Source organism: Arachis duranensis, chromosome 1 (assembly GCF_000817695.3).
Source record: "Arachis duranensis cultivar V14167 chromosome 1, aradu.V14167.gnm2.J7QH, whole genome shotgun sequence".
Classification (NCBI taxonomy): Eukaryota; Viridiplantae; Streptophyta; class Magnoliopsida; order Fabales; family Fabaceae; genus Arachis; species Arachis duranensis.
This window is the reverse complement of record NC_029772.3, coordinates 1,010,191-1,037,206: the sequence shown is the minus strand read 5'-3', so window position 1 is coordinate 1,037,206 and position 27,016 is coordinate 1,010,191. Positions and strand designations below refer to the sequence as shown.

Here is a 27,016-nt window from a genome sequence, read left to right as displayed (position 1 = left end):
GTCTCCAAAATTTATAATAGTAATTCACGCTAGTTCCTAAGCTAATTTGCATAAATGGTGTGTTGATTTTACACATTAACTGATAGGAATAAAACACATAATCCTACTTGCAAGAATTAGAGGAGCAACAATATCCACTCACAATAAGTATTAACACCAGCACAATAATACCCAATAGTAGTGAAAAAATCACATAAACCAGAAATTAGGAACAAGCTAACACACCAAAATTTTTAACGTGAAAAATCTCCTCAATGAGAGAAGTAAAAGCCACGAGTCACCAAGACTACGATATAGCTTCACTATGATGAAAAATAGGGTACAAGAGAGTCACAAATTACTGCACAAAACGTGCATACAACAAGCCAAACAACCCAAACTTCAAAGCTTACAAAACAAGAACAAGAAGATGAAAATACCACAAAAACAGAGCTGTTGTGCGTGGCCAATATCTCAGCTACAGATATTGAATCGAAGATCTGAATGGTGAAATCAAAGAACCAAATGTGTAGAACACACTGTCCAAATTTGAGCTCGATCCAACGGTTAACGAATTTGCAGCGACCAATTTACAGAGACAGCTTTGTGTATGTGCAAAAATAACTTTCTCTCTTCTTTTCTCTCTAATGTTTGCCTGTTTGGTGTTCTCCTTTCAAAAATGATCTCTCTCTCTCAACCTTAACTCACCTCAACTACTTCAACTATTCATGGATTTGGATACTAACATTTGGGTTTTTTCTCCACATATGAAAGGAGCCCAAAAGCCCAGGTGTCAATTTCCACCTCAGAAAATGCAGCCCCATAAGTGAAATACCTAAAAGGTTTTCCTTTACCCATCTTCCAATCAAAGCCAATATCAAGTGTAATAAAAAAACCATGAGCAGAAAGGTCTATTCTCTCTGCAAAGCACACAACAGCTAGCTGAAAACAATAAGAGCAAGAAAATGTTCAGAAGATATCTTTCAAGCACAAGCCACCTTGTAACCGTACAATAATTGTTGACAATACCTATACAGCATACATATTAAGAAGGATTTAAATATAGATGTTATTTTGTTTTTTAAACAGTTTCAATAGGATCTTGTGAACTATTTATTTTGTTTATTAGAAATGTTAAACTTGCCATGCCAGCATTAACATAACACCTGTCAGCCATTCTTAAACTAGTCTAAGTAACTTTAATGATTTATAGGTATAACGATCAAATTATGCACAATAATGTAAGAGATAGTTGTTTGAGTCATGAAAATCCTAATATTTTTTAACCTAACCGCCAAATTATAATGACAAGATCACGTTAAAATGACATACATAATGAATTGAAAGAAAATATTTTAATTAAAATAGTGAACCCTATTCTGATGTCATTTTATGCAGAATCCAAGTCACCATATTTTCCAATTTTCAGAATAACCCATCCCTCTTTTTTTTACTATTAACTTCTAAATAATATATATAATTTTACAATCATATTAATAAATTTATAATTTTAAAAAGTATAAAAAATTATATTTGTTATATTCATAAACATTAAAATCTTTGTAATTATAAATATCTAATAAACATAATTATAAACCAAGTTTTTAATCCAAAACATAAGTATAAATATTCTCTCTAAAGCAAAATAAACATAATTTAAAACATAATTATAAATATTGTCTCCAAAGTAACATAAACATAATCCAAATCACTCAATTTTTATCTTCGTACTCTTGTAGGTTAGGTTGAGGGAAGTTAGGTTTTGACTAAAAAATTGTAAAAGTACCCCCTCACAAAAAAAAACTAAGCCCGGCGGGAAAGCCCGCCCCACCCCACCAAAGCTCGCGGTCTAAGCGGTGCGGGTTAGGCGGACTTTTTCTATTTGGTGGTCCCAGTTTTTCAGCCCGGACCGCTTCTTTTGGCGGATTACGCGGGCCGGCCCGGCGGGTTTAGGCCCGTTTGCCACCCTTACGCACAACCAAAAGAATTCATGTAGTTAAAGACGGGTTTTGGGAAACATTGGAAACCAACCACCGCAGTATAGTGTGTCTTAGGTTGACTACAAAGGTTCAACCATAACTTCTAACTAATAGCAAACAGAGTACAGCCAAAAGAAAAAGGGTTCTTTATCCCTGTTCATGCTTCTCAAGCTCTCATAAATATCTATCATAGAGGGCATATATGGTACCATAAATATAGTCAGGACGTTGAAGGAAATTCTTATACAACAAATCGGTAGGTAACATATCTGCCTGCAGTCTCACTTGGCCGGATTATCTTAACAACTTGTCCACGCTTCAATCCGTAATATCTTGCAACAGGATCAGTAACTTGAATCCTAGGAAGCTGAGGAAAACCCCATCATAAATATTAGGGTTGAAGTAACATGTTAGTATGTTGCAAGATTTGTAGTACAATTCTAGAATTAAATTTATAAGTCAAAATTAAACATACTTGAGTTTCTTTCACAGTATATCTCTCAATCAAAGTTTTCTTCTCTGCATCAGTAAGTACTTGATGCTCAGGCACAAGAACATGTTCTTTTATGTTGATCAGCAATTCTGCTTCCTGCATCAATAGGTTTCTTACAAATTGTAATTGACAAAGAGAAACAACCATATTTCTAGCAGCAAAACTAACATAACACAAGGAAATGAAAATAAAGAAAATTTTAACCATTGAAAGGATAACCCAAAGAAATAATTATTAATACTCTATTTCCTTTGCACATATATCTATTGGTCAATATTTCCAATCACCAAAAAAACGGTAAAAGAATACGGGTAAATGTGAAGCATAAACAGCTCCCACCATTATGAATTGTATTAATTATCTCTAAGCTTGCAAGACTAAACACAAGGACAATAGTCTCTGACTCCCTATAAAATCCTGTTGTTTATTAATTAGTATGTTCTAAATTCAACACCAAAACTAACAAATTTTATTTTTATAAATGTAGTTTGGATTAGTGATTTCAGGAGAAGTGGAATAGAGTCCAAGGGATTTAATTGGTTTTCATTGTTTGGTTCGACAAAATGAAATAGAGAGGAATTGTTAGTAATAAAATACCAGAGAAGATTCCATCCTACTCCATCAAACTTTCAATTCTGTTTTCTCAATTTGGGGTTAGTGATGGAACCATATTTATAAAGAAAAAGAGAATGGAATGTTGGAAATTATTTTAATTAATATTGGGTTTCTATTGATTGTGGGTTATTTTGTTGCTAAAATTGGTTGAAGATAGCTTCAATTCTTGAACCATCATGCGTTATTAAAACTTGGGCTCAATAGTCAATAGTGAATACTAGGGTATAATAGTCCAATTGATGAAACTAAGTTACTATACATTTATCTTATAATCAAATCCCACTTCCACCCTCAATCTCTTCACATATGAATACCCTAAATCCTAACTCATTTCATTCCATTTCTTTAAGCTTACTACACTCTCCTAATACCTACAATCAATGGAAATTGAATCTCCATAGATGTTTCGAGCTATTGTAGAAATTGAATATATGACTCAAGAGGTACCTTATAAACTTTATAAACTTATAGGAAAAGACAGACCTGGAAAACCTCCAAGTGAAATTTTTGAGAAACTTCACTGATACAAGTGCGGGCAAATGGTGTTAAATTCTGTTGACAAACCAAGATAGCCCTGAAAACATTCTCGGAGTTCATTCGATTGGTGTAAGTCTTCAAGGTCTTGACACCAACCTTAGCTTCTTCGGGGAAGAAGACATAGATCTGGTCAGAAGAATTATCCTTCTTGGATTTGTTGATGACAAGGTCTTCCCTCTTCATGTTCTCGCCATATTTTCTTCTAAATTCTTCTCTACTCATCTTGATCTCGAAGTCCCCAACAAGGTAATCCCTGTCCCTCAGCATCTGCATCACCGTCTTCCTAATTCTATAGAGCCTGTTGATTTCCTCTTCCGACAGAACCATCCTTCTTTTTCTTTCTCTATTCACCAGAAACCAAACAAACAACAAAATATAGGGCATATTATAATGTGAACAAATAGCAGATTGATTCGGAAGACATGAACGTTTTCAGTTCACTCAAATCTCAAACCTTGATAAGTAAAAAAAGGAGGAACAAAAGCCAGTCAATTATAAATTGAAAAACAAAAGGATGGGGCATTGGGGAAAGGTTTCAAAAACTAAAAATCCTGTATCATGAACAGGGGCCTCTTTATTTTGATGAAACACTTGAGCAAGTGCTTGAAACAAAAAAACCCGGTATCATAATCCGAAATTATTCATCGTTCTAGATGACAGAGCCATCATAATCATAATTTAACCAAAAAGAAAATGAAAAATCATGGAATTTAAGAGAGGAAGTGGAAGGAGCGGAAGAAAATGAGAGAAGAAGCTAATAGGTACTCACTAATCGATTTCTTCGTCGTCGACAATCATACAAGCAAGGACGAGAGAGGAAGAATCGTTGCCGGAGATCTTCTCTATCGTTGTCGAAGGGTTTCTTTGCTGGAAAAGCCTTCCAGCGGCAATCTCCGGTGAGCTTAAGATTGAGTCGGTGAACAAAGAAATGAGAACTCGAGCTTCGGTGAAAAGGGAGAGGAAGGAGACGCTAGGGCCAGATTTGTTAATTTTCGGGTCAATTTGATAGATTAGTGAGAAATTAAGCTTGGATTTGGGTTTGGGCAACGATAAGGGATTAGGGTTAGTGTTACGGTAGGTAACCGGAGATTAAATAGGTGGATGGCGTTTGGCGGCCCAAGTGCGTGATGGAGGAGAACTCCGGATGGATCTGCGACTCGGGAGGCTCCGTCCGACTTGTGCTCGCGTGTGAATGGGGGGTGGTACCTGCAAAGACACTCCGATGCCTAAGTTAGCAAGGGTGTAAGCAGGTCTAGAGAGTATTGGGCTTAGAGATACCTGAGGGGTGTCATTGTATTTATAGTGGTGAGCCAATAACCACCGTTGGTGTAGTGCCGTATCTTTAGGGTGCTAACCGTCCCCATTATCTTGGGAAGGTTAAGATACGGCTTTATGAAGCAGTTAGAGAGATTTTCGGGGCGGTTACTCATTTGAATGAGTGTTTATCTGCCAGCTAACCTCTTACCCGACTTCTTCAGACCAAGTCGTGGTTGATACCGACTTCTTATGTGAAGGTCGGTATTTTGTCTAGGCGTAACCCTTCAGGTTAGGCCTTTTATTTGGACCTGGGCCTTTATCGTTGGGCCAGGGTATGAACAGTGCCCCTACTTGAGCCCAAATTTTCTTTAAAGTTTGGGTTCAAGTATTCAACTCGGGTGCAAAGTCGACTTGTTTGAAGAAAACGTGGGTCTTAGAAACCGACGTGATTTTCGCGACCTTTTGTTTCTGACAGTTACGTCAGTTCAAGCGTCGTGTCCGTTGGGGAAGCATTTAGGGATTGAGGGCTTTGGGCGTCGTGTCCGTTGGGGAAGTGTTGAGGGCTTTGGTAACGGTGCAATCTCATTAATGACTGCTCCGTTTTTACCATTATGCCCCTAGGTGTATTTATAAATACTTTCCCTCTCTTTCTATTTTCCGTTTCTGCAATCTTTCAAACTTCTCCTTATCTTGTTCGTGCTGCATTTTTGCGTTCGAAGACTTCTGTTCTTCTCCAACCTTCATTTTCGGATAAAGGTTAGTTTTGTTTTTCCATGTCATGCTTTATGTTTGCATGTTTTGTTTTGCGAGTGGATAGGTTGTCCTGTAGATTCTAGCTTCATGTCTCTCCTCTTTAGGGGCCCTGTTTTTTGATTTTTCTTTTTCTTTTTCCTTTTTGTAGGTCTCTGCCACTTTTTTTTTATATAAAAAATGGCTTCTGTAGACATTCTTTCTCAGTGGGTTGACGTTACGGTTCTTGGGGAGGAACCGTTGGTCGATGCTGAGTTCATTACTCATCTTCATACTCATCACAGGCTCTGTACTTCGGAGGAGGACGAGCCAAAATATGAACTGATAATCCCGGGTCCTGAAGACCGGGTCTGTTTTGGGAGAGAAAATGAGGCGGCCCCTCATTTTTTCTTTATGTATGAATGTATGATCACCCGTTTGGGTGTTTTTCTTCCCTTCTCCGATTTCGAGATATCCGTTTTGCACCACTGTAAAGTTGCCCCTACTCAACTTCACCCCAATTCTTGGGGTTTTTTGAAGATTTATCAGTTTATCAGCCACGCTCTGGACTTTCCGACTTCCTTGAGAATTTTCTTTTATCTTTTTCATATGACTAAGCCCTTTAGTGGGCTAAACAACAAGCAGCAGTGGGTATCCTTCCGAGCCATTCAAGGTCGGAGGATTTTCACCCTTTTTGATGAATCTTTTCATGACTTCAAAAACTTCTTTTTCAAAGTTCAAGCCGTAGAGGGTCACCACCCCTTTTTTCTGGACGAGCATTCCTCCCCTCGCTTTCCCCTTTACTGGTTGCCGGCCTCCCCTTGCGAAAAGATTGGTCTAGATGACCTAGATGAGGTGGAGGCGGCCATTGTGGGGTTTTTCCGAGAAGCGTGGGGGAGGGCCCCCTACTTAGATACGAGGAAAATCCTTCAGGGGACGTCGACTTTTGTTCAATCTTGCATAGGTAGCGCATGCATTTCTTATTTCCGAGTTGTTCCCGCCGACTTGTATTTTACCGACTTGTAACTTGGTTGCTTCTTTTGTAGATATGGCAAAAAAGAATGCTCAGGAGTCTTACCAAAGGGTGCAGGAAGCTAAAGCGAAGTCCCGGGCCCGGTCCGGGGGTGCCAAGGCGGTCATCTCTCCTCCTCCTCCTCCTCCTCCTAGAAATGTGGGTACTCCCTCTCAACCTATTATTATTTCCTCCTCAAGTTTGACTCGACCACTCCCTTCTGCCCAACTACTTTCCGAGCCATAGCCTTATCTCGGCCACTCCCCTCCGCCCGACTTCTTTCTGAGCCAGAAAAGAAGAAGCGCAAGACTTTAGAGTCTGGTTCTTCTTTTGATGGTGGGGTTAAGGCGGATGCTCTTGCATTCGTCCGAAAGAACATCTATCCTCTTATAAATATGGATGATGTTTCTGTTCGGAACCACCTTACCGCTCTGGCCGAAGAAAGTTTTAGGGCGGCGGGAGTTTGTGGCAAACTTTTGGACATATTTGAGAAGACTCCCCTCAGCTCCTTGGGGACTTCCCCGAAGGTTGAGGAGCTGGAGGAGAGGCTTCTTATGTTTGAAAAACATGAGAGGGAGTTGAAGGAGGAGAGAGATAAATTGAGGAAGGAGAGAGATGTCCTCCGGGAGAAGGAGAGCCAGCTGCAAGCCCAATGCACTATGGAGGCAAATCTGAGGAAGGCAGCCCAGGAGAGTTATCAAAGCTTATTTAAAGATATGGTGGAGGTGAGGAAGGATTTGGTGAACTCTCGGAATGCTTATACTGAGTTGGAGGACTCTATCGCCGAGGGCACCGAGGAGTCTTGGAGAATTTTCTTGGAGCAGGTCAGGGTTATAGCCCCCGACCTGGACCTTTCTCCACTACATCCTGACAAAGTGGTTATTGATGGTGCCATTGTTGATCCTCCTGCCCCCGAGGTCGTTTCCGAGTCAGACCTGAAGACTCGGGGACAGAGGATTATTGAGTCTCCTCCTCGTTCCAAAGATGCTCCGAGTTCTTCAATCCTTGCCCCGACTTCCTCTTCGGCTCCTCCTCCCGGTCCTGGTGGCGCTTCTCCTGGTGGTGGTGATTCCTCTATTCCGATCAAAAAATGACTTCTATTATTTTTTATGGCTATATGGGGGCCCGGCCTGTGGGTCCCCCCTTTTTTAAACTTTATTTCTCTGTTGGTGGTTGTGAACAATTGCTTTCTGGCCTTTTAAGGCCGTCAACAAAATATTCCGATCCGTGCCCTTTTTTGGATAAGGGTTTAAAACAAAATAAATACCCTTTTTTGGATAAGGGTTTTAAGTTACCTTGTGCGTGCACATGCTTTTCTGTTTTGGATATGTTTGATCTTTTCGAAAAAACCTTTTGTTAGCTTGTACTGTTTTCTTGAGCCCTTTTAAGTTCAAAGGCTTTTATGCAGCCTTTAAACTTTTTCCAGGTTTTCCTATCTCTTTTCGGTATCCTTTATACTCAACTTTGCTTTTTGATGAGTTTCATGACTTAGGTTATTTTTGCGATGCGTTTTTCCTTTACTCGGAGCTCAGTTTTCTTTTACTCGGAGCTCTTTCGAGTTTGTTTTACTCGGATTTTCATTTCGACTTAAGAGTCGGATGATTCCTGAGTTCTTACGATCAACTCATATAACCTCTTTACGCCGACTTGTACCTCGTCATTTTATCCTGACGACCATCTAGGTCGGTTCATGGGATTTTCACGTTTTGTCGAGCTTAAGTCGGCGCGTTTCGTAGAAAAACTTATGAAAAATAAAGGAGGATATTAAAAGAGATATTGTAAATGAAAAAAGATCTTTATTGATTGTGAAGGTACCTTTTTGCTACTAAGGGTCTTGATAGCTTTTTCCCTTAGTCTCTACTATGATGCCTCGTTAAAAACCCTTCTCAGAAAAAACCATTTTTTGGGAAAAAATCATGAAGTTGGGAAAAGAGTACATCAGGGAGTAGAGTTCGCTTAGAATTACCCTTGGGCTTTGCTCACTGATTTCTATAGGAATCATGGCTTCTACACCGTATACTAGTCGGAAGGGTGTTTCTCCTGTGGCGGATTGGGGGGTTGTCCTATAAGCCCACAGCACTTGGGGGAGCTCTTCAGCCCAAGCTCCCTTTGCTTCCTGTAATCTCTTCTTCAATCCTGCTAGTATGACTTTGTTAGCTACCTCGGCTTGCCCATTGGCTTGTGGGTGTTCCACCGAGGTGAATTGATGCTTGATTTTCATACTGGCTACGAGACTTCTAAAGGTGGCGTCGGTGAATTGGGTTCCATTATCTGTGGTGATAGAATAAGGTATTCCATACCTTGTGATAATGTTTTTGTAGAGGAACCTGCGACTTCTTTGAGCGGTAATGGTGGCTAATGGTTCTGCTTCTATCCACTTTGTGAAGTAATCTATTCCCACGATCAAGTATTTTACTTGCCCTGGTGCTTGGGGAAAAGGACCTAACAAATCCATTCCCCATTTTGCGAAAGGCCAGGGGGAAGTGATACTGATGAGCTCTTCTGGTGGAGCTACGTGGAAATTCGCATGCATCTGGCATGGTTGGCATCTTTTCACAAAGTCTGTGGCATCTTTCTGCAAGGTCGGCCAATAGAATCCTGCTCGGATTAATTTTCTGGCCAGCGACCTTGCTCCGAGATGGTTTCCGCAGGTCCCACTATGCACTTCCTCCAATACCTCGGTGGTTCTTGAGGTCGGTACGCACTTCAGCAATGGTGTTGATATCCCTCTTCTGTAAAGGACATTTCTCACCAAGGTATAAAGCTGTGCTTCCCTTCGGATCCTTTTAGCTTCTTTCTCCTCCTTGGGGAGGATGTCAAATTTCAGGTATTCGACTAAGGGATTCATCCATCCAAGGTTTAGACCGGCTACTTCAAGTACCTCTTGTTCATCTTCTATCTTCGATACCGAGGGCTCTCGAAGAGTTTCTTGGATCAGGCTTCTATTGTTCCCTCCGGGTTTGGTGCTTGCTAACTTGGATAGGGCGTCAGCTCTGCTATTTAGATCCCGAGTTATATGCTTAACCTCGGTTTCTGCAAAGCGCCCAAGGTGCTCCAAGGTTTTCTCCAAGTACTTCTTCATATTGGGGTCCTTTGCCTGATACTCTCCACTTATTTGGGAGGTCACCACTTGTGAGTCGCTGTAGATCATCACCTTTGTGGCGCCGACTTCTTCTGCTAATTTTAATCCGGCAATCAAGGCCTCATATTCTGCCTGATTGTTTGAAGCCGGAAATTCAAATTTTAAGGAGACCTCTATCTGGGTTCCTTTTCCATCTACCAATATTATGCCTGCGCCGCTCCCTGTCTTGTTGGAGGACCCGTCTACATAGAGCTCCCATGTAGTTGGCTTTTCCTCTTGTTCACCGGCATATTCTGCAATGAAGTCGGCGAGGCATTGGGCTTTAATTGATGTCCGAGTTTCGTATCTCAGATCAAACTCGGAGAGCTCGATCGCCCACTGAACCATTCTCCCTGCAACATCCGTCTTCTGGAGGATTTGCTTCATGGGTTGGTTCGTACGGACTCTTATTGTGTGAGCCTGAAAGTAAGGTCGTAGCCTTCGTGAGGCTATCACTAAGGAGTAGGCAAACTTCTCTAGTTTGTGGTACCTTAGCTCAGGACCTTGTAGAACCTTACTGGTGAAATAGACCGGGTGTTGCCCGACCTCGTCTTCTCTGATCAGGGCTGATGAGACAGCCCTGTTTGCCACGGATAGGTACAGGACGAGGTCTTTTCCCGGTACTGGTCGGGTTAATATAGGAGGTTGACTTAGGAATCTTTTGAACTCTTGGAACGCCTCCTCGCATTCCGAAGTCCATTCAAATTGGCATCCCTTCCTTAATAGAGAAAATAGCGGAAGGGATTTTAGTGCCGATCCCGCTAAAAATCTGGAGAGGGCTGCAAGTCGGCCATTGAGCTGCTGGACCTCCCTTAAGCAAGTCGGGCTTTTCATTTCTAGGACTGCTCTACACTTGTCGGGGTTGGCTTCAATCCCCTTTTGTATTTGCATAAATCCTAAAAATTTTCCAACCTCCACCGCGAAGGTGCACTTTGCGCCTTTGCGGGATTCAATCTCATCCTGTGCATCCTAATGGTGTTGAAGACTTGCGAGAGGTCTGTCATGAGGTTGGCCTCATCCCTGATTTTTACTAGCATGTCGTCTATATATACTTCTATTAGACTCCCAAGGTGAGGTGCAAACACCTTATTCATCAGTCTTTGATACGTGGCTCCTGCATTTTTTAACCCAAAAGGCATAACCACATAGCAATAGTTTGCTCTAGGCGTGATAAAAGATGTTTTTTCTTGATCCGGCTTATACATCGGAATTTGATTATATCCCGAGTATGCATCCATAAACGACAGGTATTGATATCCTGAGCTGGAATCTACCAGGGTATCAATATTGAGGAGTGGATATGGGTCTTTTGGACACGCCTTGTTCAGGTCGGTATAATCGACGCACATCCTCCACTTTCCATTTTGCTTCTTGACTAGCACCACGTTTGCTAGCCAAGCCGGATATTTGACCTCTCTGATGAAATTGGCTTCTAGGGGGGCTCGTATTTGTTCTTCCACCACTTGAGCCCGTTCAGGTCCGAGCTTTCGTCTTCTTTGCTGAACAGGTGATGACCCAGGGTAGACTGATAGTTTATGTGACATGAGCTCGGGATGGGAGTGGATACCACTGCTCCGAGGCGATTAAGGGTAGTCCTGCCGATTAAGGCATTGTAGGCTGACCCTTCGTCGATGACTATAAAGTCTATGCTCAGAGTCCTTGATTTTTCCCTTTTTCCAAAAGTGGTGTGAAGGGGTAAAAATCCCAGTGGTTTTATTGGCGTGTCCCCTAATCTGTATAGGGTGTCGGGGTAGGCTCTTAATTCTTTTTCATCTAACCCTAGCTTGTCGAAAGCGGGCTTGAAAAGGATGTCCGCCGAGCTTCCTTGGTCTACTAGGGTTCTGTGGAGATGGGCATTGGCTAGGATCATGGTTATCACCACGGGGTCATCGTGCCCGGGAATTACTCCTTGCCCATCTTCTTTTGTGAATGAGATGGTGGGGAGGTCGGGTGTCTCCTCCCCAACCTGATAGACTCTCTTGAGATGTCTTTTGCGAGAAGATTTGGTGATTCCACCTCCCGCAAACCCTCCTGAGATCATGTGGATATGTCTCTCTGGGGTCTGTGGAGGTGGATCTCTTCTATCCATGTCATCTCGCTTTCTCTTTCCGTGACCGTCCGACCTTTCCATGAGATATCTATCAAGCAGACCTTCTCTAGCCAGCTTTTCTATCACATTCTTAAGGTCGTAGCAGTCGTTAGTGGAGTGACCATATATCTTATGGTACTCGCAATAATCGCCGCGGCTTCCCCCTTTTTTATTTTTAATAGGTCTAGGGGGTGGAAGCCTTTCAGTGTGGCAAATCTCTCTGTATACGTCCACTAAAGAGGTTTTTAGAGGAGTATAAGAGTGATATTTCCTGGGCCTTTCGAGACCGAGTTCTTCCTTCTTCTTGGCTTCCCTTTCCCTCTCCTTGGATGAGGAAGTGGGTCCAGGTCGCCAACTCAGGTCCCTTAATTTTGCATTCTCTTCCATGTTGATGTACTTCTCGGCCCTTTCTTGTACATCACTTAGAGAAACGGGGTGTCTTTTTGATATGGATTGTGAGAAGGGACCTTCTCTGAGCCCATTGACTAACCCCATTATGACTGCCTCTGTGGGCAGGTCTTGGATCTCCAAACATGCTTTATTGAACCTTTCCATATAGGCTCGTAGAGGCTCTCCGACCTCCTGTTTTATTCCCAGGAGGCTCGGTGCATGTTTTACTTTATCCTTCTGAATTGAGAACCTCATCAAGAACTTCCTTGAGAGGTCTTCAAAGCTGGTGATGGATCTCGGGGGGAAGGCTATCGAACCACTTCATTGCTGCTTTCGATAAGGTGGTCGGGAATGCCTTGCATCTCGTAGCGTCGGAGGCATCGGCTAGATACATCCGACTTTTAAAGTTGCTTAGATGATGCTTCGGATCCGTGGTTCCATCATAGAGGTCCATATCAGGGCTTTTGAAGTTCCTTGGAACTTTTGCCCTCATTATGTCCTCGCTGAAAGGATCTTCTCCGCCCGGGAGTTGATCTTCTTGTTCGTCGCGGGAATTCTTGAGGGAGGATTCTAGCTGTAAGAGTTTTCTTTCTAACTCTTTTCGCCGTTCCATCTCCTCTTTAAGGTACCTTTCGGTTTCCTTCTGTTTTTCCCGCTCTTGCTCCAATTGCTCCAGGCGGCTATGGACCAATCCCATTAGTTCAGCTATGTGGGATGGTCCGTCCTTTTTTGATTCACGCCCATCTGAGGAATTTACCTTTGGATTCTTTACTCCGGAGGTATCCTCTCTGTGTTGGTCGTTGTCTTCATTGCCATTACCCATATCAAGGTTCTCTTGTTCAGAATCTGTTTCGGCATGGCCTTCTTCGTGGGATCTATCTGCCATCGAGGGATGATCTCGCGGGTCCCCGGCAACGGCGCCAATGTTACGGTAGGTAACCGGAGATTAAATAGGTGGATGGCGTTTGGCGGCCCAAGTGTGTGATGGAGGAGAACTCCATGGTGAGCCAATAACCACCGTTGGTGTAGTGCCGTATCTTTAGGGTGCTAACCGTCCCCATTATCTTGGGGAGGTTAAGATACAGCTTTATGAAGCGGTTAGAGAGATTTTCGGGGCGGTTACTCATTTGAATGAGTGTTTATCTGCCAGCTAACCTCTTACCCGACTTCTTCAGACCAAGTCGTGGTTGATACCGACTTCTTATGTGAAGGTCGGTATTTTGTCTAGGCGTAACCCTTCAGGTTAGGCCTTTTATTTGGACCTGGGCCTTTATCGTTGGGTCAGGGTATGAACAGTTAGATTTTTATTTAGCAACTTAATTATATTTTTAAATTATTAAGGATAAGGATTTAAATGTTGATAAAATAAGTTTATGAGATATAGTTTAAATGATATAATTTTTTCTTCTATTTTTGATAAAAAAATGTTTACAAAATAAAAATTTAAAGATATATTTGTTTTTTAATTAAAAAATTTAAATATAATTCAGTTTCGATTATATAAATGGATTAAAAAAATCGGATCTAATAATTATAATATGGACAATTAGATTTATTATTTTGTTATAATAAACCAATTTTATTTTAGTTTATTAAAAAATAAATTATTAACCAGTTTAATAAAAATATTCAATTATATTATAACACATGTATACATCTTTAAAAAAAATATATTTTTTGTATCTTTATTAAAGTGATCTCCAAAATTAAATGGGCTAAATTATGCAAATTTAATTATGTATTAAAATTTGTTATATATAAAATTTATACAGTGTCTTGCTAATATAAAAAAATTTAACTGAATTCTCATCATAGAAAGAATAAATTTATGTTATTTCATTATACAGAATTTTTATTATTTTTTATAAATTTTTATTTTTGTTTACTTAATCTTTTTATATCTAATGTATTTTTTTTTCTATGTAAAAGAGAAATACTTTTTTTTATACGATTTTTCATATTCTATTTCTATTATCATTTTTTAAACTCTAATTTCAGCTAATTACTTCTAGTTGATGGTACCCATGTTTCACTTTTTTTTTCCCATCGGATGTTGAGAAAATGGAAACTAGGGATGAATTTGTTATTAAGCCTAATATGGCTTGTAAGTTGGATATGAATTCCTTAGCTCTGGAAGATCCTCAATGAAGCGATGATGCTAAATTCAAATCCTGACAATGAGATGAATGATGACTCTAGTGATCATTCATTACTGCTTCGCATTGGGTGAATGTATGTTCGGACCCTGATTCTGCGAAAAATCTGGCACAAGCTGTTTCTGATGGGAAATGTCACATGCATACTGATGACGTTAATCTCAAGTGGGAGATAATGGTTGGTCTTCTAAAGAGGTTGATATGAATGATGCCTGTGATGAGGTTCTTGAAGGTGGATAAAATTACCAAGGAGAAAAATGAAGTCGTAGATGTCTCTGGTTCTGTTCCCAATCATGCTGATGAGAGTTCTTTGCAAGTAAAATCTGATTTGAAGGATGAAATTGTATTGGAGGGAGAAAAGAATTTGGATAAAGACGTCGTATCACGTGAAATGTGTTTGGATGAAAAGTTCTGGTACTGCTGATGTTTTCTTCAAAAGATTCAATGCCTTGTAAGCAATCAGTTTTCTATTGATTTCAAGGGACAGATCTAATAAATTCATCCATTGTATCAACAATTATCAGCTTGTCTACATTTTGTTCTTTTTTCTTTCTGTAACTAATGTCAGGTTGATGTTTGATGTAGAATCATATTGTTGTAACACTTCTATGGTCGTTTAGGATAGTAACTTCTTCCTCATTTTGAGAGCTTTTATGTACATTTTGTTGCTCAAGATTTGTCTGTTGGAATTTTGAAATGAAAATGCTGCAGCTGCAAGTGCCAATTCTCTGGAATGGACGCACAATGTTTATTGATAGATTCACAAATAGGATTCCATTTGATGCTTGGGGACATGGTTATGACTTGTGAGAATCAGACAAATCCGGCCAGTCGGACCGGAAAACTGGTGACCCAGCACAAAATCAGTCCGGATAGATCAAAGGACCGAATAAAAAAAATCTGTAAAAACCAGTTTGACCAAGTCTGTTCTAGTAAAACCCGTCCAACCGGCCGGTTTTGGGAACCCGAACCGCTTCAGAATTTAGGAAAAAACCCTAGGCCTAGTTCAGTAACCCACCCCACTCCCAGCTCTCTCACTCTCACTCCCACACAGAGGGACAGCATCGCCCCCTCCCCCAGCTCTCTCACTCTCACCTCGGTTCACCGCCATCGCCGCTCGCCTTCCTCGCCGCATCTCTCGCCGAATTCATCGCATCGTGTGCTCTCGCCGGATCCACCGCACGCTCGCGTCTCCTCCGCTCGTTGTCCCTCGCGTGCTCGTCGCCAGAGGTCTTGCTCCCTCTGTCTCGTCTTCTGCTCGTCCACCATCATTGCACCCAACGCCTGGTGTGCTCCACTGCTCGCGTCTTGCCTCTCTACCTGCAGCTGTGCTTCCTGGTGAGTGCTCGCATCTCGCCGTGCCGCGCCTCCGTCCCTCCCTCGCCTTTCTTCCGCGGGTGTTGGTGCCTGCACTGCGCTGCTCGATTCTGCCGCTGCAACAACGGTCAACATGTAAGCTTTTTTTTTTCAGTTATTATAATATTCTATATTAATTTTTCAAAGTTGATTCATTGATGTGATTTCTGTTAATTTTATTGTTGTTTCATTTATGAATCTGATTAGAATATGGCAGAGGTTGAACTTGAAATTTAAAATGGTTGAAATGTTATTGTTGTTAATTTTATTGTTGAATTGGTTTATGAGTTGGGCTATGAATATGTAGTGATTTTGTTGAGTGTTGAATTGGATTATGAATTATTTTGCTGATTGTGAATGATTTTGTTGATTGTTGAATTGGATTTGCAGATTATGAATACGAAGTGATTTTGTTGATTTTTTATTGTTCCCTGCGCTCGTCGTCGCCAGCAGCAGAGGCAGCAGGTCCTGGTGGGCTGGTCTTTGTTGTCGTCTTGTTGCCTCGAGCAACGCCGTCAGGGTCCTCCTCCTCGTCAGCTTCCTTTGCAACCCGATTTGGTGAGTTCCAACAAATTCCCGTTCTTTCTGATTCAATTTGGTTGATGTAATTCATCACTGCACTCTGATTTTGTTGCTGAAAGTTGAAGTTGTTGCTGAAAGTTGAATGTGTTGGTGAAATTCGTTACTGAAATCTGAATGGAGCTGTCTGCACCTCCGTGTCTTCCAAAATGCCCTTCATCCCTGCTTCTCAAATCTAGGGTTAGGTGTTTTCAGAGGACGCTGAACCCAACATCCCTACATTCCAAAGCTTCAATCTTTTCACTGAATCACTGCAGTCTCACCCGAATGGATCCTCTCATAAACCTCTCTTGTGCTGCTTTGGTGAGAGACAACAACTCTCCAGCTACATCAGCTTTGCCAGTTGACTCAGGTCAACGCAAAACCTCAAGCTTTCTTCCTTTTTCCTTTTTCTCTCATCAAGTAGTGGCTTTTCATTGAATTTGAATGTCTTAATTCATCATTTTCAGGTGCTAGAATAGGTGAGGTGAAAAGGGTCACTAAGGAGACTAATGTCTCGGTCAAAATAAACCTGGATGGTTGTGGAGTTGCTGATAGTAGTACTGGAATTCCCTTCCTTGATCATATGCTTGATGTTAGTAGTTTAAATTTATGTTTGCTTCATTGGTAGAATGTAATTTGAAATTTCAATTACTGGTCAAGCACACTTCTTGGTAGCTCACAACTTCAAGAACTGTTGATGAAGTTTTGTTCTAAATTTCATAGTTGATTTTGTCCATAAAAAGTTTGCTTCCTTCTAACTTGGAAATAAAAATCATGGCTGCTAAAGATGAGTCACAGAAACTAAACATGACTATGACTTGTGTATTTTCAGCAACTTGCTTCACATGGGCTGTTCGATGTACATGTCAAGGCTACAGGTGACACACATATTGATGATCATCACACTAACGAAGATGTTGCTCTTGCTATTGGAACGGTACTGCAAACACCAGCTATATGAACTGTGTTTTCATTTTTTTTTGGTCTGTTCCTAGAAACTGTAACATGCTTCATTATATGATATTTTTCTTCATCTTTTCCTTGCACAATGACGTCGAAGTCATTGATGGCAACAGTATATATGTTAGTTCTCAGTTTCTTACCTTAAAATAGTTAGATTTATAATTATGCATTTTTTTTTAAATGATTTTTGCATTTAACTATTATGTTTAATCTAAGTGTTGTCTATTACTCCATCTTCAGGCTTTGCTACAGGCTCTTGGTGATAGGAAGGGTATTAATCGGTTTGGTGACTTCTCTGCTCCACTTGATGAAGCATTAATACACGTTTCACTGGTAATTTGCATACCACTTGCAGAAATGATCATTAAGCATTATTCAAAGTTTAAAATTTAAATATGTGAATAGGATTCATTATAGAACATGGTGATGTTAATCCATGTATCAATCCCGTACAGTGGGACAACACTTAGTTGTTTCTTATTGTTAGGGGAGAAAGTGTGATTTTTTCTTTGCTTAGGCATATGATAATTGGAGTAGGCTTGGTATTACATTTGCAAATTAAACAATCAGAATTGTCATGCTGATTAATGTACATAAAAATAATTTGGACCATTGAAGTTCAGTTAGCTTTTGTATTGAGGCTCATGCGTTCTCAAGCAATAAATGCATACAAGGCTACTGAATTGTAATTAGAATTTTCAAGTGTGAATTATGTTTCCATTTGTTGTAAGATTATTGCCTCAAATAAATTTGTTCGTTCTAATACTTACATCCTTCTTCCTAACCTTGTCCAGGATTTATCTGGCCGGCCACATTTAGGTTATAATTTGGACATCCCTACCCAGAGGGTTGGGACATATGACACTCAGGTCTCACTTTCATTTGATTATTTCATCATTGAGCCTAGAATTTGCCCTTAGAATTTTATTGAATAAGTTTTAGATTGCTGAGCCCCTAAATTTTCCAGCATAGATTTATTTTAATGTGACACTCTTATTGTATTTGCTGTTGGCTCTACTTTTCCCTTTATATATATTCTTCATTGATGAATACTCTTAGTATCCTGTATGTAGTTGGTGGAGCATTTCTTCCAGTCCTTGGTGAATACTTCTGGTATGACACTTCACATTCGGCAGGTATTGAGACATCAGCTCTTTGTCATTTTAATCAGCTATAGAAATTGCATTTGGAAGTATAGTTCTGCATATTGTCACAGAAGTATAATTATTATAGATGTTGAATATAGGTGCCATAGCTACATGGGTTAGAACATATAGGTTCTTTTTGCCTCATGGTTCTTTCCATGGTCTTCATTTGTTGAATACATTTTCAAACTTAAGATTTCTCTGGTTTTATTCTTTTATTACAAGTCTAACAACCTGTTAACGGAATACATATGTATTCCTCTGTGAACAGCTTGCCGGAAAAAACTCCCATCATATTATTGAGGCAACCTTCAAAGCTTTTGCCAGGGCTCTTCGACAAGCAACAGAGTACGATCCACGTCGCCGTGGAACAATACCAAGGTCTGATATCTTTGAACCCGATTTTATTTTATAATGAAAATCTTATTTATCCACTATATAATTCTGCTGGAATTTCGAAATCGTTACTTTTTCTGCCTCATTCTTTCATAAAATGATCATGCTCCTCTAAAGTGACAAAGAAAATTGGTAAAGTACTGAATTAAAAATATGCTCTCAGTTCTCCGTTCAATCGTACAGTTTATTTTTTTTATCTGAATGAGAATATATCAAATTTACTTGTTAAATATGTTCATTGTGCATCCTTTTTATGTGTGCAGTTCAAAAGGAGTTTTGTCACGAAGTTAATTGGATTGAACTACTACTATATAAGCGGACTTCCATAGTTCTTCACACACTTTCATCCACAATGAAGGTGCTTAGAATAGATGTCAGAGATGATAAGAGCCAGTACTGTTTGCCTGTACTTGTCATAAAAGTTACTGGCCTCTGTAAACCCATATTGTAGCACACATTTACTCTTGGATATAGAAATAAAATTAATTATTCTTGTCTCGCTTTTTCTTAACCAGTGCATTCAGCATACTCCTTTGTCTGTCGTGCTAGAGACTTGATTCTATTTTCCGCCCCCTACCTTAGTAACTGTAAATGTTAATCTTAACGAGGAAGAATAACAATCATCATATATCTAAACAACACCCTCCTTATAAGGGTCTAAAATTAAAGTGGCAATTTACATGCAAACTGTAATTATTTTCATGTGAAATTGATAGTTAAGAATGTTAGATAATTTTTTATACATTTGACTATATTATCATCTAACGATTTTCGAAGTAAATATTATATACCATAAGGTGTCCTGGTTTGAAACAGTGATTTATTGAACGATGGTCTACAAAAATTCCTCAGTAATATTTAGGTAGTCCAATATCTCAGACTTAACCTCCTCTGGCAGTGGTGCAGATGGCCCTGCCTTCGAGTAAAAACTCGCCAAAGATCTAATTGCCTTCTCCAGCATAACGTATGATTCCTGCAAGCAATCAACCCAAAACATGATAATATATTTGATAACGAGTAGTAATAGAATAACTTGTCTTTTGTGTAATAATTTGGGATGCATAATCTTATTAACAAAAGATCTACTTTTATACAAGAAAAATGAATCAATATAAACATTTTTCTTCTTGTACAAAAGTAGATCTAAACAGAATGCACTTAGAGTTGAAAGAAAGTATATACTTCTTGAACAACGATCTGCTTCCCCCTCCAACTCCCCAAATACTCTCTAATTGACTCTTTTGCTGCGTCTGCAGTTCTTCTAAATTTGGCAATGTCATCAGGTGGTTCATTCAAAGATTCACGCAGTGTTTTCACAACCTCTCTCGCTGACTTTAAGTAAGCCTTTGGCAACACCTTCCCTTTCTTTGTTTTCTCATTAGGATCAAATAATGATGTGATGGCCCCAACAATCCCTTTGTTATCATCATCCTCTTTGTCAGATGATTTCTCTTCTGCCCACACCATTGATGGAGAGAAACCACACTGGCACGCCGTGGTAACCAATGAAGTACCAACATCGACTATAAGCTGCCTGCGACTCGACGAAGGTTCCGAAGGAGGCAGTGCAATATTAGATCTGGATTGCTCTTTATCTGTTATATTGTTGAAGCTGTTAATAAATGAATGACCTATTGCTAGGTGCAATTATGTTGTTGAATTTTTAGCACATACATACCCACAAAATCAAAGGTTTTGATCCCATGAGCTGGTTTGGAACTTGTAATGGAACACATGTTTGCTGCAAGGATAATTGCCATCCTCCTTTGTAAACAAATCTAAGAAATGTTAAGCTACATCCACCAAATACACAAGGCCATAGTTATCGGAACCGAACCGGTAAACGATTTGATCATACGATTGGGTTATCGAATTACTGGTTCAACCAGTAAGTTACTAGTTGAACCGGTTGATCCGGTCACAATTAAATATAAATATAAAATTACAAAAATAAACAAAAAGTTAAAATAAAAAATTCAAAAGCATGTCTTCACAAACACATTAATAACAATTAAGTATCAATTCTTAAACATAACTAATGATGCAAAAATAAAAAATAAATTAATCATGAGTACAGGATACTTTCTCAATTTAAATCAAAAGAGCAAAATATAATACAATAAGTAAATCTAGTAACAGGACTGATCTCAAAATTGGCATTTATATCTTTATCCGAAAAATTTAGAACTTGACCAAATACTGCCTATGCAAGAATCAAATGTATCAATACTAAGAATCAAATTTATTCTTACAGCAACAAATTCAACTCATTGATAATTTTAACAACAAATTCACTTATGATAGTTTTCATCAACCGAAAATTTAGCTTCAAAGATGATTTACAGCAACAAAAAATTTAGCTAAGTGATTATTTAGTCAGTAACAAATTCAATGTTTGGTGATGATAATCAATAACAATTCAACTCATGATCAGGGACAGATCCAGGAATGTTATTATGGGGCCAATAATATATATAATATAAAAAAATATATGCAAATAAATTATAATGTAAGATGCATTACAAAAATATACTGAAAACATATATTTAAAGTGCAAAAAAGTGTACCTTTTACTAACGAAGTGGTACACGTCGATTCTTCGTATCATAAAATTCATCGATAATAGAATCTGTGTCAAATCTTTCAGCAATCTTCTTCTCAATGTAAATCAAAAGACAATTAGCAAGCAATTCATCTTCCATTTTGTTTCTGAATCTATTCTTCACAATATTCATAGTTGAGAAAGATCTCTCAGTTGTAGCAGTTGAAACAGGGAGAGTTAATACCAAGCGAATCAAACGATCAATCAAAGGATATGTTAAAGACTTTCCTGTCTTCGTTAATCCTTGACATAACTCCGAAATTGTGCACAAGTTAGTTAATTCAACATGATTAGGAACATCAAGTTCATAATGTTGAGCTTGCATTCTAATGGTGAAATTTCTCTTGGTCACTGAAGTCACCTGGATAAAATCGTTCTACTAATTCACATACTTTGTTGACACCGAAGAACTTATAATTATCTCTGGGATCTAAAGTTGAGCTTAAAGTAAGCAATTCCATCATATTATCATTGAATCTTCCATTAAGCTCTTGCAATTGTGTATCAATTACAGCCAGAAATAAATTAACATGGTAATGATGCTCTACTGAAATTTGATCAACAATTTTGCGAGTTCGGCCTCTTTTAGGAATATGCAATACATTCATACCAGGAACTTCAACTTCATGTTTCTCACAAAATAATATAACTTCTTTTATGAAAGCCTCCCAACTTGATTCTCTCATTCTTTGGATTAAAGTCTTCGTAGTAGAAACCAGAGTTAAAGCATTCAATATGTCTTGATTTTTTCGTTGCAAAGCTTGACAAAGATCATGACTAACTTCCAAAATATTTCTCATCAAATGCAAAATAAAGACAAATTCAAAGGATGTGATAGCATCATAAGCAGCACTAGCATCACCACGAGTGGAGAAATTACCTTCTTCGGTGCTTTTTTTCAAGAACTTCACAAGTAGCATCAAACATGCATAACAAGCTACGTACAGAATTCAAATGAGACCCCCATCTAGTATCTCCAGCTCTTTGCAAAGTACCAATTTGATTAAGTCCACTACCTGTCACAATTTGATCATTGGTAATTAAGTTTGCAACATTATTTGCTTGAGCAACCCTTAACTGATCATGACATTTAGGAGAAACAGTCACAACATTCACAATTAGTGTAAGTTTTGAAAAGAATTGATGAACATAACAAACTTCTTTGGCTACAGAAACAAGTGCTAATTGTAATCGATGAGCAAGACAATGAATGTAATAAGCAAAAGGGCAATCTTTCAAAAATAGAGCTTGCAATCCATTCCATTCACCACGCATATTACTAGCTCTATCGTACCCTTGTCCCCTAAGATTTTGGACATCAAGATTATGACGAGAAAGAACTGATGAAATTTCTGTTTTTAATGTCAAAGAACATGTATCAGAAACATGTATAAGATCAAAAAATCTTTCTTGAACACAACCGTGCTTGTCTACAAATCTCAAAACTACAGACATTTGTTCTCGCTTTGACTCATCTCTTGCTTCATCAATAATTATACAAAATTTAGAATCACCAATTTCTTCTCGAATTGTTGCACGCACTTTTCTAGCAAAGATATGCAATATATCTTTTTGAGCACTGGGAGATATATATTGAGCATTTCCAAGAGCATTTTCAAGGACAACATTATGAACATTCTGATTACAGAAAGCTAAAAGCTTAATTAACTCAATAAAATTCTCCTATTCAAAGATCCAAGACTTTCATCATCGCCTCTAAATGCACATGCTTGAAATGCAAGCCATCGAATAGCATTAATAGATGTCTTCAACCTTAAACGGTTATTTGTAATAGTTTCATCACTATGCCTATCAAGAACTTTGGCTATATGCTTAGATTGAGCCATTAAATCATCACAAGATTTCACACATAAATTATGGGGAGAATTAGGAATAGAACCCTCGTGACATACAAATGCACAATTTACCCCGTTATTTACTTTCTTCCAGTTACTAAATCCTAACTCTGAAAATGCATTTTTTCCATCATTACGAGCACCATAATGTTTACCAAACAAGTAGCAAGGCAAACAATAAGCAGCATCTTTTTCTGGTGAATATTCTAACCAACTTGAAAATTTCTTAAACCAAGAAGATTGAAAATATCAACGATGATTGTTATTACCAGAAGCTGGATAGTTAATATTTGTTGGTTGATATGGCACAGCTATTATGTATGCTCTACGAATCTTATCACGTTCATTGACATTATACTGCCAAATTGGACGTCGCTTTCCTGGATCCCTTTCTAGTAAAGAGATATCAACATCTCTTTCTAATCTTGGTACTTTGGTTTCATGTTGATATGTATTTTGAGTAAAATTAGAGAGCTCACTTACTTGACCTTCTTGTGAAATAGGATTAGAGGGTTGGCTTGTTTGAACTCCAACATTATCAGTAACCTTTCTCTTAAAAATTGCATCAATTTTACTTTGCTTTTTCATCATAAAATGTTCTAATTTCTTTTTACCTGAAAAAAAAACTCAAATAATTATATACTTACATGAATAAACAAAGTCTAAGTATATTTTATTAATTAAATATCAATAATAATAATTTTTCATTAAATTACTATCAATTTTATTAAAAAAAATAAAAAAAAAGAAAGAATAAATCTTAAAAATAGATCAATAATTTGTCTATGTAAATACAAAAGAATAAAATTAAATTATTCCATAATAAAACAATGTACTTTGTTAATTAATAATTTTATGTAATTATATAAAAGAATTGAAAAATAAAATAAATACCTTGACTTTACTAGAGACCGGCAATGGGCAATGGCAGTATCGCAGTGATATGACCCACTGAGAACTGAGGACGGCGCGTGTTACGGTGTTAAGACCATCTCCAGTAAGGAACTCATCCCAGTTCCTGTTTATGGCCCACCTGTCATAAAAAGTAACTCCACATCAGCTTTTGCGTCATAAACAGTAAATAGGAACTCAAAGCATCTCTCTCTTCTCCATTAGGAGGAACTAACTTTAGTCCCTGTTGTGGTCCCACTTAATTAATTAATTAAAATACTTAAAATTAATGTAATTAATTTTTTTCAATAATGTAATTTAAATATTTAAATTTAAAAATAATTCACTATTAAAAGATATGAATATTAAATAAATTCATATATAACAATAATACACAATATATAATTCGGGGTTACACTAATTTGTAAAATTACTTAATATAAAGAAAAACATAATTAAACTCTATAGTTGACGACAAGCATTGTGAAATTACCATATGTGTTCAATCAAGTCCTCTTTCAATTGGTAGTGTGAAATTTTGATTTGGAACTTGAGAGTTTGAGGTTTGAGATTGTTGGGTATTTGGAATTTGAGGAAAGTTTTGTAAGTAATTGAAGAAAGAGTTGAGTTGGTTTGATCCATTTTTTCGAACAAAAAATAATAGTAGCAGAACTTTGATTTCGTAAAATTGGAAGAAGATAAAGAAGAGTAGTAGATAGTGTGAGAATAGAAGTGTATCTAAGTGGTATATATAGAGTAATAAAATATTAATTTATTAACAATAACAGTAACATAGTAACGGCTAGTTTTTAACGGTTATTTAATTTAATTAGTCATTATAATTATTATAAAATTAATTATTATTTAATTATATAATATAATTATTTAATTAATTAATATAATTATTTAATTAATTAATATTTTATATAATTATTTATTTTTTATTTTACTTGCCACTTGTTAATTATATATTGGTTAATAGGAGTCTCCATTTAGAGGGACTCCCTCTTCTCTCTCTTCTTGAAAAACGTGAAGGAACTCACGTTAGTTCCTTCCAACGGTCCAATTCCTTTTTTCTCTGACTAAATAGTAATTGGACTTCTCCATTGGAGATGCTCTAAGAAACAAAAGGATTAGAAAAGAATAGGAAAGGTGAAGAAACAGAATTAGTTTTAGGGATTTTTTTAAATTTTAATGTTTTATTTATGTTAGGTTGGGCTTCTAACTAGTGACTACTACTTTTTTTTTTTAAGTTGGGGGGAGGCCTCTACTTGCCCCCCATGTATCTGTCCCTGCTCATAATGATTTTCATCAACCAAAAAAATTAGCTCATTGATATTTTTAGCAATAAATTCAACTTACAGCAATAAATTCAACTTATAGCAACAGATTCAACAAATCCTACTTCATTCATGATTTACAGCAACATTTAGTTCAGCAACAAGGCAACTTAATTGATTAGCAATTCAACATCTCAAAATACAGGGAGAAGTGAAATCTGGAAAAGACAGATCAGGGGAAGCGATGAGGCAGGGACTCACCAACGGTCCACGGCGACGGCGAAGACCCGAAACCAGAAGACGACGAACGACCCCACGAGTTGCTTCTGTCGCCGGCGACGAGGAGCTCAGGGAAGGCAGCAAGAAGTTGAGACGCCGGCGACAAGACGAGACGAACGACGAGACACTAACGAGTGTGACTGAAACGAGACTCTAGTAAGACTGAGAGAGACTCTAGTGGGCTAGTGGCAATAGGAGAGAAGAGATAGTTTGAGAATGAGAGTGACGTTCCTTGAGAGTCTGAGGGTGAAGGTGAGGTGAGGCAGAAGAGTTAGAGTCATACAAACCGGCCGAGTCACCAGTTTACTGAAAACCGAACGGGTCGACCTGGTTTTTGGCGGATCTGATGCTTAAGCGGTTCACAAGCGGCTCAGTCCGACTAAATGATCGAATTTTCTTTTGAACCGACTGAGTCGAACCAGACTTAATAACCATGCTTTTTTTTTTTTGGTCAAGTACCTCTTACACACACCCATTCCCTTTTTCAATAGCTTCCATATGTCAACTTTCTAGACCTAACTAAGATTTGAACCCAATGCACCTCCTAGTAAAGCAAACATAATTGCCACTAAACCAAGCTTTGCGGTGCAACATGCTAATGAAACAATGGTGAGTGCCTGAGTGGTGAAAACCGAAAAGTGAAAAGGTAAAATTTGTTACTAGGAAAAGGTTTGGGTACGTTTTGTAAAATTGGAAACATATGAGCTAATGACCTTTTTTACCTTATAGCCATCTGATCTGGTTAGATGAAATAAAAAAAAAATAAAATCAAATCCGATTAACATAACTTGGATATTCTAATTTTTTTTTAATTTTACCTCGGGTGCATAATATCCTAGATATATGTATATTTATGCATATGTAATATATTAGGGTGTATCTAAGATATTTAATTTTTGAATTCTGTTGGATAGACAATGTGGGTGTGAATAACATGAATAATAGACTGTATTTTTAAGTTCAATAACTATGAAAAATATTCCAATCTAATTTCACTTTTAACTTTTATTTTTTTTCGTTATTTATTTTCATCCACACCAAATCTTAAACAATATTTTCATCGCAGTCTCCCCCGTTGCCTCCTCTAAAATGCCGTCACCGTCGCGGTTAAGAAGCTGCGATAGACTGCCATCACCACCTCGCCCAGAATATAGACACGGCTCCGTCTCTCCTTCACGTCGCACCGCTGCCTCTCCTCCACACCATACCGTCGCATCTCCACCTCTGTCCTTGCTCTCCACAGTGGTACTGTGCGTCTGTTCCTAACAGCTGCGCGTTTCTTACGAGTGAGAAGGCTGTCCATCGCTCCACTGCGCCGCGCACAGCCGCA

At 38.4% G+C, this 27,016-nt stretch overlaps 4 protein-coding genes across 7 annotated transcripts; 1 reads left to right on the top strand and 3 right to left on the bottom strand.

Annotated features, from left to right (window-relative positions):
* Nucleotides 1-302: 302 nt before the first annotated feature.
* Nucleotides 303-4,654, bottom strand: LOC107474382 (DNA-directed RNA polymerases II and IV subunit 5A). Of its 2 annotated transcripts, XM_052258545.1 has the most exons (5): nt 4,373-4,654; nt 3,550-3,946; nt 2,434-2,547; nt 2,168-2,325; nt 303-921 (listed from the first exon to the last, which is right to left on the bottom strand). In XM_052258545.1, exons 2-4 carry the CDS (start codon nt 3,928-3,930, stop codon nt 2,200-2,202), a joined length of 621 nt encoding a protein of 206 aa, XP_052114505.1. In that variant the 5' UTR covers nt 3,931-3,946; nt 4,373-4,654; the 3' UTR covers nt 303-921; nt 2,168-2,199. The 2 variants fall into 2 exon arrangements, with proteins under 2 accessions (XP_052114505.1, XP_015949518.1); XM_016094032.3 differs by lacking the exon at nt 303-921 and having other exon boundaries at nt 2,021-2,325.
* A 10,726-nt stretch (nt 4,655-15,380) lies between these two features.
* On the top strand, nt 15,381-19,289 carry LOC107473905 (imidazoleglycerol-phosphate dehydratase, chloroplastic). Of its 3 annotated transcripts, none has more exons than XM_016093689.3 (10): nt 15,381-15,809; nt 16,104-16,271; nt 16,374-16,644; nt 16,742-16,866; nt 17,107-17,211; nt 17,478-17,570; nt 18,032-18,106; nt 18,311-18,373; nt 18,654-18,763; nt 19,042-19,289. In XM_016093689.3, the coding sequence occupies exons 3-10, from the start codon at nt 16,410-16,412 to the stop codon at nt 19,067-19,069; spliced, it is 834 nt and encodes a 277-aa protein (XP_015949175.1). In that variant the 5' UTR covers nt 15,381-15,809; nt 16,104-16,271; nt 16,374-16,409; the 3' UTR covers nt 19,070-19,289. The 3 variants fall into 3 exon arrangements, with proteins under 3 accessions (XP_015949175.1, XP_015949013.1, XP_015949067.1); XM_016093527.3 differs by having other exon boundaries at nt 16,361-16,644; XM_016093581.3 differs by having other exon boundaries at nt 16,355-16,644.
* A 102-nt stretch (nt 19,290-19,391) lies between these two features.
* Nucleotides 19,392-25,679, bottom strand: LOC107474210 (photosystem II D1 precursor processing protein PSB27-H2, chloroplastic-like). The gene is made up of 4 exons (XM_021128064.2): nt 25,669-25,679; nt 20,457-20,542; nt 19,961-20,373; nt 19,392-19,751 (listed from the first exon to the last, which is right to left on the bottom strand). The coding sequence occupies exons 2-4, from the start codon at nt 20,536-20,538 to the stop codon at nt 19,614-19,616; spliced, it is 633 nt and encodes a 210-aa protein (XP_020983723.1). The 5' UTR covers nt 20,539-20,542; nt 25,669-25,679; the 3' UTR covers nt 19,392-19,613.
* LOC107485624 (uncharacterized) lies at nt 21,352-24,769 on the bottom strand. Its single transcript, XM_016106188.1, has 7 exons — nt 24,621-24,769; nt 24,131-24,269; nt 23,111-23,461; nt 22,539-23,018; nt 22,261-22,457; nt 21,773-21,962; nt 21,352-21,633 (listed from the first exon to the last, which is right to left on the bottom strand). The coding sequence occupies exons 1-7, from the start codon at nt 24,767-24,769 to the stop codon at nt 21,352-21,354; spliced, it is 1,788 nt and encodes a 595-aa protein (XP_015961674.1).
* Nucleotides 25,680-27,016: the final 1,337 nt, after the last annotated feature.

Excerpts from the sequence above, each read along its gene's own strand:
- LOC107474382 (XM_052258545.1), bottom strand. The coding sequence starts at position 3,930 with ATGGTTCTGTCGGAAGAGGAAATCAACAGGCTCTATAGAATTAGGAAG. Across the intron at positions 2,548-3,549 it reads TTCACTTGGAGGTTTTCCAG|GAAGCAGAATTGCTGATCAA; the intron begins GTCTGTCTTTTC and ends CTATTGATGCAG. Across the intron at positions 2,326-2,433 it reads ATACTGTGAAAGAAACTCAA|CTTCCTAGGATTCAAGTTAC; the intron begins GTATGTTTAATT and ends GGTTTTCCTCAG.
- LOC107473905 (XM_016093689.3), top strand. The coding sequence starts at position 16,410 with ATGGAGCTGTCTGCACCTCCGTGTCTTCCAAAATGCCCTTCATCCCTG. Across the intron at positions 18,374-18,653 it reads TGACACTTCACATTCGGCAG|CTTGCCGGAAAAAACTCCCA; the intron begins GTATTGAGACAT and ends CTCTGTGAACAG. Across the intron at positions 18,764-19,041 it reads CGCCGTGGAACAATACCAAG|TTCAAAAGGAGTTTTGTCAC; the intron begins GTCTGATATCTT and ends TTATGTGTGCAG.
- LOC107474210 (XM_021128064.2), bottom strand. The coding sequence starts at position 20,538 with ATGGCAATTATCCTTGCAGCAAACATGTGTTCCATTACAAGTTCCAAA. Across the intron at positions 20,374-20,456 it reads CAAAACCTTTGATTTTGTGG|ATAAAGAGCAATCCAGATCT; the intron begins GTATGTATGTGC and ends ACAATATAACAG. Across the intron at positions 19,752-19,960 it reads AGCAGATCGTTGTTCAAGAA|GAATCATACGTTATGCTGGA; the intron begins GTATATACTTTC and ends GATTGCTTGCAG.
- LOC107485624 (XM_016106188.1), bottom strand. The coding sequence starts at position 24,769 with ATGGATCAAACCAACTCAACTCTTTCTTCAATTACTTACAAAACTTTC. Across the intron at positions 24,270-24,620 it reads GACTTGATTGAACACATATG|GTGGGCCATAAACAGGAACT; the intron begins GTAATTTCACAA and ends TTTTTATGACAG. Across the intron at positions 23,019-23,110 it reads TTCGATGGCTTGCATTTCAA|AATGTTCATAATGTTGTCCT; the intron begins GCATGTGCATTT and ends TTCTGTAATCAG.